A 15,405-nucleotide genomic window follows, 5' to 3' on the forward strand; every position below is an offset into this window, starting at 1 on the left:
TCTGTGCACGGCACCAGACAGAGAACCTCTTCCATTTATGTCCGTAGCACTTGAGAGTTGAGGACGCCCTGGCCTTTGCAAGAACCTCTCTGCAGTCGGCCGGGATGTCGTACCCTCCAAACTCTAGTGCTGCAGGAGCCAAGCCTGCAAGTTCAGCGACTTCGGGTTGTGGTGAAGAATGGCGCCTCCTTCTCTGGAGAGAAGGTCTGCGTCCGTTGGCAGCTTGACTGGTGGGGACGTTGACAAGTCCAGAAGGTCCGGGAACCAGATCTGTCTCGGCCACGCCGGTGCGACGAGGATCATCCTGCACCGGGACCTCTTGAGCTGGTTGATGAGCCGGAGCAGCAACGGCAGCGGAGGGAACGCATAAAGAAATAGGCCGTCCCAGGGGAACGAGAAAGCATCGCCCATGCTCCTCGGCGGGGGGAACCTGCTGGCGAACCTCCGGCACTTGGAATTCGTCGCCGTCGCGAAGAGATCGATTTGGGGTTCGCCCCATCGTCGAAAGAGTCGATCCACTTGATCCTGGCGTAGTTCCCACTCATGGCACGAGCGCAGCTCCCTGCTGAGTGAGTCGGCAATCGTGTTTTTTATTCATGCCAGATGAAGAGGCACCAGAAACATCCCTTGGGCGACGGCCCAATGCCACAGATCTTGGGCTTCCTTGGATAGGGCCGGGGACCTGGTTCTGCCCTGCTTCCGGATGTAGAACATCGTGGTGGTGTTGTCGGTGAAGATCCTCACCACCTTGCCCTTGAGGGACGGAAGAAAAGACCTGAGGGCCCAGAACACCGCGCGGAGCTCCAAGATGTTGATGTGGAGAGACTTCTCCTCCGGGAGCCAAAGGCCTCTCGCGTGAAGATCTCCGGAGTGTGCTCCCCAACCTTCCAGGGAGGCGTCCGTCGTCACCGTTACCTGGTGAGCTGGGGTCTGAAAGTCCGTGCCCGCCGACAGATGGGAGCGGGTACCCCACCACCGGATCGTCTGACGGAACGTCTCGTTGAGAGGGATCCTGTCCTCGAAGCTGCCCGTTGACTGGATCCAGCGGGTGTCGAGGAACTCCTGTAAGGGTCTCATCGGAAGCCTGCAAAGGCACACCAGATAAATGCAGGAGGACATCATCCCGAGGAGGGACTTGATAGATCTTACCCTGGCCATGTCTGTGGCCAGCAGACGCTGCACCTTGCCCAGAATGGTCCTGGTCCTTTCCTCCGACGGCGAGGCCAGCCGCGCCACTGTGTCGAGCTTGGCTCCCAGAAACAGGGCGACTTGCGACGGAACCAGGTGGGATTTTGGAAAGTTGATGGAGAATCCCAGGTCCGTGAGCAGCTGGACGGTCTTCGCAGTGTGCTCCACGGCGAGCTCCCTTGTCCTTGCTCGGATGAGCCAGTCGTCCAGGTAGGGGTAGACGTGGATCCCCTGTAGGCGCAGCTGCCGCCACCGGTGCGAGGCACTTGGTGAACACCCTGGGTGCCGACTTCAATCCGAACGGGAGGGCCTTGAACTGGTAGTGCCGCCCTTGGACCACGAACCTGAGGAACTTTCGGTGTCTTTTTAGAATGGGGATGTGAAAGTAGGCATCCTCCAAGTCCAAAGACGACAGGAAATCGCCCTCCTCCAGCTGTCCCAGCACATGCTGGAGGGTGACCATACAGAACTTCTGTGCCTTGATGTACTTGTTCAGTCGTCGTAGGTCCAGGATGGGGCGCCATCCTCCTGTCTTCTTTTTTACGAGGAAGTACCTTGAGTAAACTCCGGAGCCCCGAAGCCTCTTTGGGACGAGCTCGATGGCACCCGTCTTCAGCATCGCCCTTACTTCCAACAGTAGTTGAGGGACGTGATTTTCCTTCCTGCCCACGGGTGGAACGCGAGGGCACTTCTTCTGAAACTCGAGGGCGTGCCCTTGGGCCAGGACGTCCAGCACCCAACGGTCGGTGGAGATGGACTCCCACACGCTGACGAATCTCGCCAGCCGGCCTCCCACCGGGGTGGTTCGGCGGTTCAATCTTATTTGGAGGCCGTCTTGCCTCCTTGTCGACGACGACGGGCACCACCTGACTTGCCGCGTCCCCTGTAGGCTTCCTGGGACGAAGATCTTGCCGCTTGGCGGTAAGTGGAGGACCCACTGCCGGATCCCTTGGAGGCACCTTGTCTGCCTCCGGAGCTCCGAAAGGACGGCCGTCGCTGTTGGAGCACTCCCAGTGCCCGGGCAGTCTCTGTGTCTGTCTTGATGGCCTGAAGGGACTCATCAACCGCCTTCCCAAACAGGTTGTTCCCGTCGAAGGGCATGTCCAAAACCTTGGTTTGTACATCCTGGCGGAAATCCGTGGCCTTGAGCCATCCTCGTCGTCTCAAGCAAACGCCGTTGCTCAACTGATGGAAACCGGTGTCCGCGATGTCTGTTGCCACCGTGATGGCGTGGTCCGAAGCAATCTCCCCCTCCTGTAGGATTTCCAGGGCCTCAGCCCTTTTGGCATCCAGAAGGAAGTCCAACAGAGGGGCGATTTTGAACCACAACTCCCTGTCGTAGCTGGCTACGATAGCCAGGGCGTTGGCCGCCTTAATAGTCGTCGCTGCGGATGAGATGATCCGTCGTCCCATCGTGTCCAACTTCCTGCCCTCGCCGTCCGGCGGGGAAGTTGATGTCGAGGCCGATGCCCCCCCAGCTTTCTTCTTTGCTGCCGCCGAGACGACCGAATCCGGGGTAGGTTGTGCCCGAAGGCACAAGGGGGCAGCGTCGGGGACCCGGAACTACTTCTCGTACCGGTCCCTCTTTGCCAGCGCCGTGGCAGGGTTCTTGAGGTGGGCGAGCCCCTCATCCCAGATGTCATCAAGAAGCGGTACGGCGAGGACCGTCTTCCTTTTAGCCTTACGCCGTTGGTAAAGGAACCCTTCTTTCTTCTTTTCTTCTGGGCAGAGCTTAAAAAGCTTGGATGCCCTGGAAATCATGGCATGAAAGGATCCAATCTCGTTGGGCGGGGACGCCAGAGCAGGGGGCGACGGGGGACACGTCCCGTCGTCGCCTCCATCGTCATCTGTACCTGTCGTAGCCGTGTCCGTGCCTGTATCATCCCCGTGGGTAGTAGACCGGGGGGAAGGCAGAGCAGGCCGCAGAGGTGGGAGAGGTGGCGTAGGATGCGTCCGCCTCCTCTTATGCGGTGGACTCTCCGAAGGTCCTGGCTCCGGTTCCCCCGTCGGGTCTGGCTCAGGTACCTCTGTCGGGGGAAGGGGCAACCCTGTCCTTATCTCCGAGCATAAGGACTGAATCGCTGACAAAATGGCCGCCGAGGTGTCCTGCGGCGCCGGAAACGACGGGCGCGAGGGCTCTTGAGGAGCCTTGTCGGCGACACCGTCGCTCTCGTCGTCGCCCTCGTCGGGATCCCTCCCGATGGGCTGGGCCTCTTCCACGACTTCGATGAGCTCTTCTTCAGAGGTCGTGTCCATATCCATGATGGCCACCTGCCCCTCCCCCACCTTTTCCAACGAGGACTTCGTGGGGGTCTTCTCAATGGGCCTGAAAGACGACTCCCTCCGCGGTGGCAGGGAGACTCTGGGTCCTGAGGGCGCCTCCACTGGTGTAGCCTCCACAGGCTGAGCCAGGGCCGCGGCGACATCCTCAATCGAGGTCTTAGCAGGGTGAATTAAGGCCATCGTCACCTTCTGGACGCCTGGGGCCTTCACCTTGGGGGGAGGGTCCGAGCCTCGCTCCCCCTCTGCCGGAATCTTTGAGATCGACAAGGGCCTCTCCAGAAGCTTCGCCAGGTTCTCAGACTTCCTCTTACCCGAGCCAGAGCATTGGCTCGCGGTTGATGGCGCCGGGGAGGATGCGCCCTTCCTGGCAGCCAAGGAGCCCGACCGCTCGGCGCTCCCGGTGCCCGCAGACTCACGGTGCTTAGCCTTTTGTTGGGCCCCCATCGCCGGGGCGCCCTCACAGGACTTAGAAGACCGCTCAGACTTCTTTTTCTTCTTCTCGCCTGACGGGCTCTTCCCTTCCAGCCAGTTGGCGAGACGGAGGTGGCGATCCTTCATGGTCCGCTCCGACATGTTCCCACAAAACGCACAGTCCTTCTCCTTGTGTGTCTTGTCCTCATGGAGACAGTAGAGGCATAACGAATGCTTGTCCTCCTTGAAAACATTCTGAAGCTGGCATCCAGGGCAGGTCCTGAACAGCTTCCCGGGCGTCGAGCTTCCTTTCTCCTGGGCCATGTCCGGGGTAGGCCTCGGAACTTCTGGAATCCTCCAAAAGCGTAACTCGACGAAATCTTCACCCTTGAGGGGCGTAGAAAACTCCGAACCGGATCCCCGTTGATCGGATGTAGAAACGGTGGCGCTTGAGGCTCTATTTAACCGAAAAATTAGAAAAATCTCCTGAAAAAGCTTGAAAACGCAGCAAAAGCTCGAGAGCTACAGCACGAGGACTCCCAACACTTGAACGTGCGGTAAAAATCTGAGGATGGCTGCCGGAGACGGGGCTTAGGGAGAGGGCAGTCATTGGCTGGGGGCAGTATGACCCAGAGACCAGTGATTGGTTACTACTAAGAAAGACAGATCAGAAACGAAACTGATACTGATTTTTTTCTATACCGAGGATTCCCGGCCTGACGACGGGGAATATTCATGAGCATGTGAATCCATGCCAGACCCCATGCTGGAGAATACGTGAAATGCCTAGACCACGAGGGAGAGCGAGGAATGGGAGCGTTCCACCCTGAAAAGCACCCCACATTCAGCTCGACTTAGGTGATCGGGAAATGAGCAAAAGTCAGTTATATACACCTCGGGATGGGTGTTCTTGGAGGGCACCAGCACCCCGTGCACAGCACTGTTCACAATGTTACTTGGGGTGGGGTCACATTCGGGCGGGTTGGGGGTTGCCCGACAGGGAGGGAAAAAGGGGAGATGGGACACAAGCTGGGGAAAGTGTTCCCAGAAGAAACAAGCCTAGAGTTCTAGACGTGCACCGACTGGGGCCGAAACCAGCACCACCCGAACCCGACCGAGACCAACGTCTCCACCTCGGATATACGAACATCCTTGTCGAATCAACATACACTCCCAAAGAGCGGCCTTAAGCACTCAAAACCACCAAACAGTAATAGAGCAGCAGAAACAACGCAGCAACTCCAAGCAAATTCAAACTAGCTACATGGAACATTAAAGGAGGCAATCAACCCTCCAAAACCAGGAAGTTGCTACACTACCTCCGACGTCACAACGTTGGTGTAGCTCTCATACAAGAGACACATCTACGACCGAACTCAGAAAACCCCTGGGCGAAAACATGGGGATGCCACAGATACTTCGCCTCGTTTTCATCAAACGCAAGGGGAGTCGCCATACTCATCAGCAAATCAACAAACTTCAGACTAATTCGGACCCAGAGCGACTCCGAAGGGAGAACACTGCTCGTCCACGGAACCATAGACGGGGAAGAAATAATCATGATCAACTCCTACGGCCCCAACATCGATGGTCCCAATAATTTCGACTGGGTCCAGACCCACATTGCATCAAACAGGGAAGCCACAATAATATGGGGTGGCGATCTGAACACCCCGCTCGATCCTCGTACAGACAAATCACACAAAACAACCGCCCCTCGCTCCAAGGCGAGTATGCAAATATCCGAAATATGCAAAGCACACGACCTCATTGACATATGGAGGATCAAACACCGTGAATGTCGTGAGTTCACCTTCTACTCCTGGGTACACAAATCCAGCTCGAGACTTGATTACATCTTAGTGTCGGCACATAGACTCCAATGGGGCAATTGCCAAATCCTACCCAGGTCCATCTCAGACAATTCATGGTCACCTTAGTGTGCACGACATCTCAGAGCGACTTCACCAGGTCTCAATGGAGATTCAAGCCCAGAGCCCTCCAAGATCAACTCTTTGCCGAGGAACTTCGTTCCGAACTGAGCGCATTTATCGAGACAAACCAAGGCACTGTAGCTTCGCCGTGAACACTCTGGGAGACACTGAAATGTTTTATCAGAGGAGTGTGCCTAGCATAAGAAAATGGAATCCTAAAGAGGTTAAGGGAAGAACTAAACACATGCGAAAATCGACTCAAAACACTTGAACAATCAGCTACAGTCACAAATACCCCCGGCTCACTGGCCGCTCTCAAGGCAGAATTGGAAACCTTCAGATCACTAGCAGATAGAGAAGCCAAATTCCTAGCAAGCCACCACAAAATCTGCCAGTACGGCGAGGGGCAATGACCCGGTGCGTTACTTGCAAGACTAATCACCGCAGAACAAAAACCCACGACAGTGGAGGCGGTGCGGGACACGTCGGGAACCCTCGTATACTCTGAGGACGACATACTGGAAACATTCTGCAAATGTTACCAAAACTTATATAACTCCAATTATTCCAGGGAGCCCGCCGAAATAACAGAATACCTAAATACAACCGAACTATATTGGACGAGTGCCGAGTTACGCGAGCCGTTGAACGCACCCATCACCTCAGCAGAGATCCTAGAAGCCATTAAAGAATTACCGAGCACCAAAGCCCCAGGACCGGACGGCCTAACAGGTGAATTTTACAAATTTTTCGCAGACATCCTTGCCCCGCTCCTGCTCCAAGTCTTCGAAGAAGCCATAGCCAAAGACCAACCCTTTACACGGCGAATATCCTTCTCCTGCACAAAACAGGTAAACCCAAGGATGAGTGCACCTCCTACAGGCCCATATCGTTAATTAATCTGGATAACAAAATCTTTGCAAAGATTCTGACCACGAGGTTGATGCCACTCATGCCCGCAATGGTTCTGGAGGATCAAGCAGGATTCGTCCCAGGTAGAAATACATCATTCGGCCTCAGAAGAATGTTTGGAGCGATTGAGGCCCTCAACCCAGAAAACCAAGCGGTAGCAGTACTTCTCGACGCCGAGAAGGCGTTTGACTCTGTGGAATGGCCCTTTCTATTTGCAATATTGGAGCGAATGGGCCTCGGCAAACGATTCATCCAAATGATAGGCCTTCTCTACAAATACCCGACATCTAAAATCAAACTCGGAAACAAAAGCTCCTCCGAAATCATCTGCACAGAGGCCTCGCCTTCGGCCCGCACAAAATGGTGGTTTCACTTTACGCCAACGACATAGCACTCTTCCTTCGCGACCCATATGACAACCTGAATCCGGTGATGCGAGCAGTCCTCAAATTCGGCAACTTTTCAGGACTAAAGATCAACAATGCAAAATCGATAATTTTCCCCCTCACAGAATCAACCAAAGAATTTCAGGACGATTTCGGCTTCCACTGGCAACACTCGAAGGTCCGATATCTGGGGATTCTCATGTCCAGAACCAGTACCGACATCATGCAAGACAACTACGAGAAGACACTTGACACCATCCAAACAAAAGTGAACAGATGGAAAACACTTCCCCTCACACTTTGGGGCAGAGTGTCCCTAGCGAAAATGGTGATCCTCCCTAAGCTACTCTATCTCTTTACAAACATCCCCCTACTACTCACGCAAAAATTTCTTTCGGCAAATCAAGTCCATCCTTCTTGACCTTATCTGGGCTGGCAAGGTGGCCCGTATAGCACACAGCACTATGATTCTGCCCATAACGCAAGGCGGACTGGCTTTTCCCGACATAGAAAGTTACTACTGGGCAGCGCAAGCACAGTTCCTGAGCCATTGGTATGCAACACACTTCATCCGGCCACATGTGCAAATCGAAAGAGCTCTGGCAACACCCTATCTTCTCCGCGCAGTCATACTTAACGAACCACCGACATCCTCAACGCCAATGAACACAATGGTCACGACACACACGGTTTGGAAAAAAAATCGCCAAAAGAAATGGAATCCAAACCAGATATTCTCCCCTCCTTCCGGTAAGAAGTATTCCAGGGATACCCATAACATCTGAAAAGGTTTTCTAGCTCTGGACCAAGAAACTGCAAATCCACTCATTGGGCGACCTGTTTCCTAACGGCTCGTTCCTCTCGATTCAGGAAGCTCGAGACAAAGGCAGAAACAACGCCCTCGATGTTTTCATGTACTACCAAACTCGACACGCCACACAGTCCAGCTTTCCCACGTTCCCGCTCCAACCACCGACCTGGCCACTGCTCCACGGAGTGATTCAAGCCCAAGGTGATGGCCGCCTGGTGTCAAATATTTACAAATCCTTGCTAACAGAAAAACTCACTCGCTGCTTAAAAGCTCGAACAAGGTGGGAAAAAGCTCTGAACACTACGATACTCGACGAAGACTGGTCATACATACTACGACTCACAAAGAAAGTGGCAATAAACACAAGGCATAAACAAATTCACTTCAACTTTGTCCATCAGGTCTACCACACTCCAGCAAGACTTCACGCCCAGAGGACGACAATATCTGCCTCATGCTCTCGCTGTGGGTACCCGGAAGCCGACTTTGTCCACCTGACATGGTCGTGCCCCGAAATAGGAACGTTCTGGACAGAAGTCCTAGAGAAAATCTCGGCTATAATCGGAGTGCAACTAGAACCTGACCCAACACTGACAATGCTGGGTCTAACCAACCAACTACCAGAACATACCAGAAAACTGGCGAACCTACTTTTAGTCCTGGCCCGCAGACGAATAGCTTGCAACTGGGGCAGAGGACCGCCACCCAAACTAAAGCAATGGCTCCACGATGTCACCTACTGTCAAGACACCGAAATGAACTACTTACGAACTCTGCCCCTCCACGCACGCCCCCCTGATATTTGGGGCCTCTATATTGCATACCTGTTAAATGCAGACGAGGACTCGATTCCACAGTCTCCACCTCCAATACAAAACTGTCACGAGCAACCGGCCACTCCAATAGCAGCCAAGAGTGCCGAACAACCACAACACTAGAACTGATGTGAAACTGTACCCGACACCAAGCGGGGATCGTTCCGAGGGAGGGAGGGGGGATAAGGGGTCTCGTGACTGGTGCACGGTCTTGTAATGTCTTATTTTTCATGGTTGTAAAACTAATAAAGAAAGTTACAAAAAAAAAAAAGAAAGGTCGAAGGGGGGCTGCAGCGGACTTGGAGTCTTAAGACCAGCTTGGTTCGCAACAATCTCATACCAGTGACACCCAACCGGAGGAGACCGGCAGAGACTTTCCTTTTGCAAGAGATTTAGGGGGCTACAGACGGACCAGTGCTGCAGCAAGGCGGCCGGGAACCGCATCCCGAAGATCCAGCAACCGGCAGTGAATCTGGTGGTCGAGTCCTAAGCCCATTAGAACAACTCTTGCTCAGCCACACTTAAGCTCTGGGGGCAACAAAGTCAAGGGTTGCTTAGGAAAAGCTGCCCAACCACAAACCAGGGGGTGGGAATAACAGCCCTCCCCCAGAACCAAGTGGTGCAGGTTATGAGAGTGAGGTCAAGTGTTGGAGTGGAGGAGGACCAATTGACAAGTGGAGGGAGAGTGAAGGCGGCAGCCAGTAGAGGAGTCTTGTCCTGAGTGCGGGCCAAGGTATGAGTGAGTACGAGTGGATGAAGAGCAGTAGTTTGTGACTGGCAGTTGTGAAGCTGGGAGTCATAGGAGGATGGATGCAACAGTAGGAGGAGAGAAGTGGAGTGGGAAGAGTCTAGGAATCACAGTGGAGGGAGGAAGGCAAAACATCTGAGGGACAGACACGTGGTGGGGAGGAGAAGGAGGTACAGTAGAAGGGGGCAAGGAGAAACTGAGGGTGACTCCAACAAGGTTAACGTAAGGGACTGTCCCAACTCCCTGTAGGGTACTAAAAGGGGCTAGAGTAGATATAGTTAGAAAGTCCAGAAGCGAGCTAGTGAACTGATGTATTTATGTCTTAGGGAAACCATCATAGCTTTAATCATAAGAGAAAGACAGTAGGCATTACAGAGACTTGGTACTAACAGGGATTACGGACACTTGGGTTAAGATGGTTGGCCCAAAGGAGATGAGAGAGGGGGCAGTCCAAGCACCAACTGCCAACCTCTTTTACAAAGATGGAGTTTTGTACCAATTTTTTTAATCCAACTATAATAAACACCCTTGAACAATCTCAAGGTGTCCAGGGTGTTTTTGGTGATGGAACTCCGTCAAACAGTATAAAAGAGGAAATAAAGTTTACAGTTCTCTGAAATACTTTGTGAGTAGGTGTGTGCAAAATGAAAATTGGTCAAACGCAAGTGGATGCAATTCATAATTTATCGATTGGTAAATTGGCAACTTGTTAGTACATCTTACAATTAAGCCTCTACGATACTGCTAGAAAAAAAAATGCTAAAAAAACAATTGTTTTGAGATTTCCTATCTGCAAATTAACTGGAAAACGTTGAGTTTTCACGTTAAGAAGGTGCTCAAAGACAATTTCCCAGGTGGTGTGCCAAATCATTGTGAATTAGTACAATTCTATACTGCCTCTATATTCGTAAACTGTACTATCATTCCCTTCTAAACCCAATCCCTCGTGCATGGCCTGAAGCGACTGGCAGTTTGCATGAGGTGCATGTAAGATTGGTTCTGTGAAGAATTGCTGAATATTTTCTGCCGGCCTACAGTTTTGCTGAATTTCTTTTTACCGACTTTTCCACTTTTCTTACCGTAAAATTCAGGGGGAGACCCGCCTAACCCCCCACCCACTCTTACCGTCACTCCACCACAATTTACCATCTGCATTTTGCAGAAAATAAAGGGGGGCGGGGAGTAGGGAAAAATACATTCGGCTCAATTGTAGATCAGCAAAAGTGGGCTAGACCGTAAGATTATTTAAGGCCTGATTTTCTAAAAAGTTTAAGTTGCATGAAGGGACCAATTATGCTTCCAATTTCGTCCCCTCAGTTCAATGTTCATCATTTGCACTCCGGAGTGCAAAAAGTGTACATGCCTCCTACAATGTATGCTATCTGGTGACATTTACAATGGATTCCTATAGAATCTACCTGCTTTCAACAAGTATTTAAAAAACAGGTGGACTGCATAAGTATCCTGTGCAATAATGCTAGCATGTAAATGTTGCCATTAATGCATTTGTTTTGACAGGTGGAGCGAATGGGGCAAGAGAAAAAGGTAATTACATTCCATGCCCTTTTCTCAACCTTTCAAAATAATCATTTGGATTATCAAAATAATTTGATTAATCAAAATAAACCCAGGGTATAAAAACAGGTGCAAAACGTGGCATGCACTTTTTTTATGCCAAACATATACTCCTGAATTTGTACTGCAGGAAAAGGCAAAATAAGTCCCTTAGAATGCTGAGAAAAAGCTACAGTTAAGGTTTATCTCCAGGTTTTGTTTATAGAAAAGTAAATTGAAAACTCTGCTACAACCTGATTTTTCAGTTTAATTTGCTGGAAAAAATTAATGTGAATGTAAGTTAGACTGCTGAAAAAACCTACTGTAAATGTCCTAATTACTTTTTTAATTTTACAAGATCTTGACAGTTTTTGTGAAATTTAGTGTACAAATTGGCAAAAGCAAAAATGCAAAATTTCACATAACTCTAAAAAACATACAAAGGTATGTATTACAGGGTTCTTTTATATGATGTTGCAAATTCTAACGAGTAAAATACCAGTACCAAAGTTAATAATAAACGAGCACGAGTTCAGTTCGCCACATACCACAGATGTTAAATCTACACTGCGTTAGGTTAAGTGTGAAGTTTTCTTTCACAATGTGCAAGACATACCACTTTGGCCGTATGATCCCATGAACCAGAAACGACGAGCTGCTCCCCTCTTGTCAAGCTCCAGTCAATGCTGTAAACCTAAAGAAACAATCAAATTGCAGCTTTGTAAATCAAAACAGTCTAAATTGGTTATTTTAGGAAGTCATTTCTTGCACAAAAGAAAGAAAACATTCATAAACTGAGAGACAACTAGCAGGGCAATAACATGACAGGATAACGCACCATTGTAAATGCTAAGATACCAACTGTAGAACACCACATTAGCACCATGTAACATTTCAACCATTTCATTACAATTTGTTTGAGTAGTAAACTAACCACAATAATAATAATATATTTTTATATAGCACTTCATATCAAGGGCCTCATTACAAGTTTGCTGGTCTGTTGATGTAAATCTGCCGAAAAACCCCAAAAGGATTTACCGTTACCGTCACTTGGTCCATTGGATTTACCACCAGATTGCAAGTGGTGGTAGGCAGTGTTAGTCCCCATACATTGGAGTTGTGATGACTTGCAGGTATTCGTCTCTTCTCCCCAATGCGGGGTGTCCCCATTTGAGGGTAGAGAGGTGAGCCCACTCTGCAAAATATGATAATCATTTATAACGTGCCTGTACACAAGTGTTTCTAAACGCGACAAGACAATGGAGGGAAGACAGAGGGAGGACAAAACAAATGATCTTACTAGGCCTTGTGTCATTCAGATCGTGCAAGTGCGATAACTTGATAATGCTGACGGCAGGGCCGGAGGGCGAAGGGGAAGTGTCAGGCAGAGGGAAAGGGGAAGTTAAATCAGGGCAGCATTGCTCCTAAGTGCAGCAGGGCAGCGCGGCTCAGGGTAAGTGCAAGGAGGCAGGGGACTGTAGGCTTACAGTTACAATCCCTAAGTGAGCGGTTGGCCCAGAGGCAGTGCAGGGGCGCCTGGTACCCAGTGATACTCTGAGGGTAGCCATGCTACCAGTCAAGGCAGCGGACAGGTAGTTCAGCAGGGGAGAGAGAAAACAGAGATGAAAAGGAAGGTCTTGAGCTGCTTCCGGAACTTCAGGTGGTCCGGCTCAAGTTTGAGAAGGGCAGGGAGGCCATTCCTGAGGGAGGCACCTGCAGAGGAGTAGGATCTATCCCTCCCTCTCTCTCTGGAGAAGCGACCTCAGAGAGTTGGAGGTGGTTGAGCAAAGGGCTTGAAAAGGAAGGATGTTTTGGAAGAGAGCCTAAGTAAGATTGAGAAAGAAGCTGTTGCAGAAGTCCAGTTTAGAGAGAAGCAGGGCTCTGCAGACAGTGAGCTCCTGGGGTAAGTGAGAAAAGGAAAAATACCTTTGAGGAGGTGCAGCTGGTAGTGGGCTTTCTGGGGAGGGTCCGTGATGCGAGGAGAGAAGGAGAGAGTGGAGTCGAAGATGACGCCAAGGTTTTTTGCCTCACACGAAGGTGAAGGAAGAGGGCCCAAGGAGGGCGGCCAGAGTGAGAGAGGGAAAGCGGGAGCAGGGGTACCAATGAGAAGGATCTCTGTCTTACTGGCATTAAGGCAGAGCTTGATGGATGCGCACCAATCCTGAATCAGGGATAAACAGTCAGGAATGAGCGAGAGAGGAGAGGAGGCTGAGGGAAGCTCGAAAGAGAGGTGAGTGTCATCCGCATAACACTGTAAGTTAGAGGAGAAGGTAGAGATAAGGTGGGTCAAATGGCCATGTAGACACTGAAGAGCCAGTCGCCTGCTCCAAGAGCAATACCAACTCTCTATCCGCACCAAGAGGAGAGTCCACATTCAAGCCTGTGTCCCTGCGGCATCTAACAACTCGGCTGAACTCAGCAAGGAGCTGGCCAACCATGCTGCAATGTCTACCACTCCCAGGCTCTTTGCAATGTCCTTGCCTCTCACTATATCTCAAAAACCCAGGACATCCTGTCCACCCTCCTCTCCTCGCCTCTCCTCTCTCCGTCTGTGCATGCTGACCCTCCTTCGGCCACCCCCACCTTCTTTCTCATCCTTTCCTCTTTTCTCCCCTGAAGAGGTCGCTAGACAAGTCCAATCTATAAAAGCCTTGTCAAAACAGGTTCATCCCTGTTCCTCTAAAACCATCAAAAACCATGTTGAAACCCTCGCTCCAGCCCTTGCCAATTTCTGCAACCACTCCTTTGCCTCAGGATCCTTTCCCTCCCCTATGAAGCACTCCCTTTTACATCCCCTTTTCAAGAGACCCACAGCAGATCCTTCTTGTTCGGCTAACTATCACCCAATTTCCATTACTCCTTTTCTGGGCAAACTCCTGGAAAATATGGCCATCTATCAGCTTAACCTACCTTCCGATTCTGTTGGCTGTCGCCACGATCACCAGTCTGTCTTCAGAGCTGCCAAAAGCACGGAAACTGCTCTCCTGAACATCCGTGAAGATCTGCTCCCCAACCTTGACTCTAACATTCCCTCTGTCCTCATCCTACATGATCTCTCTTCTGCCTTCGACATGGTCAACCATACCATCCTGCTCAACCGTCTCTGTGATAACCTGGTTATGATCAGGCTCTGGCCTGGCTGACCACTTTCCTCTCTGATTGACCCTCCCAGGTCCAACTTGGGTCCTTCCTATCATCTAACTCCCTCTCTACCTGTGGCGTTCCACAGGTGTCTAATCTCTCACCCTGGCTTTTCAACCAATATCTGGCAACTCTTGCCCACTGCATTGCCATTTTCTGCTCGCTCCAATTTCCAGTGCTATGCTGATGACAATGCATTTTCAGGCTGTCCTCACCCACCTCCTCTCTTTCTCTCATCTCTGATTGCCTTACTGCCATTCCAGATTGATGTGCAGCCAACGATCTTTGTCTGAATGCCAGTAAGACAGATTCTCCTCATCGGCACACCTTCACCCTCCTTTATCCTCACTCTCTGGCCGGTCTCCCTTGGCCCTCCTCCTACCCCAACCTGCGAGGCTAAGAACTTCTGGGTCATCTTTGACTCCACACTTTCCTTCTCTGCCCACATCTCTGATGTCTCTAAAAAGTCAAACTTCCTACTGCACCTCCTCAGAGGTACTCTGCCTTTCCTCTCCTACCCCCAGAAGCTCACTGTCTCCCAAGCTCTGGTTCTCTCTGCGTTGGAATATTGTAACAGCCTCTTTTTAAATCTTCCTGCCTCTACTATCCGCCCTCTGCAACTAATCCAGAACAGGACTGCAAGACTTGTCCTAGGCCTCAAGCCCTGGGATCGTATCTCCCCATCTCTGAAATCTCTCCATTGGCTCCCAGTGGATGCAATGATTAAATTCAAAACCCTCTGCATTGTCCACAAGGCTTTTTGGGGTCTGGGTCCAAAATACCGTCAGCTATCCCACCGCAAATACCTCCCCTCTCGAGCACTTTGCTCCTCTACCGCTAACCCCCTCAGGGTCAATTGTTTTTCAAAGAAAGAAACAAGCTGGGGGGTAGATCTCGGTCTTCTGCTGGGGCCTCCCTCTGGAATAGCCTCCCTGCCATTCTGAAACTAAAGGAGAACCACAGCCGGTTCCGGAAGAAGCTCAAGGCCTTCCTCTTTGCTTCTGCCTTCGCCCCCTCTCCCCTGCTGATCTGTCCTCTCTCTGCACCGTGCACCTGGCCTACCCTCGGTCTTCCGGGCCCAGGTACCTGCTCACCCTGCCACCCTCAAGCACTGCCTCTGGGCCACCCCTTGCACTGGGGTCTGTATCTGTACCCATACGGCCCCTCCCTTTTTTTCCTTCCCGCACTTATCAGACACACCCTGTCTGCTGCCTTAAAC

General features: G+C 51.1%; 1 protein-coding gene across 2 annotated transcripts in view; it reads right to left on the reverse strand.

The window, feature by feature from the left end:
- Positions 1–15,405, reverse strand: part of PEX7 (peroxisomal biogenesis factor 7) — a 1,557,721-nt gene that overhangs the window by 1,298,723 nt on the left and 243,593 nt on the right. For both annotated transcript variants that reach the window (XR_011268107.1, XM_069607655.1), the window contains exon 4: positions 11,659–11,736. Coding sequence is in view for 1 of the 2 variants with exons in the window: in XM_069607655.1 (XP_069463756.1) it covers positions 11,659–11,736 (78 nt within the window). In the remaining variant the exon portion in view is untranslated. The remainder of the gene's footprint in view (positions 1–11,658; positions 11,737–15,405) is intronic.

The sequence above is a fragment of the Ambystoma mexicanum genome, chromosome 4q (assembly GCF_040938575.1).
Source record: "Ambystoma mexicanum isolate Mex_15411 chromosome 4q, UKY_AmexF1_1, whole genome shotgun sequence".
Taxonomy (NCBI): Eukaryota; Metazoa; Chordata; class Amphibia; order Caudata; family Ambystomatidae; genus Ambystoma; species Ambystoma mexicanum.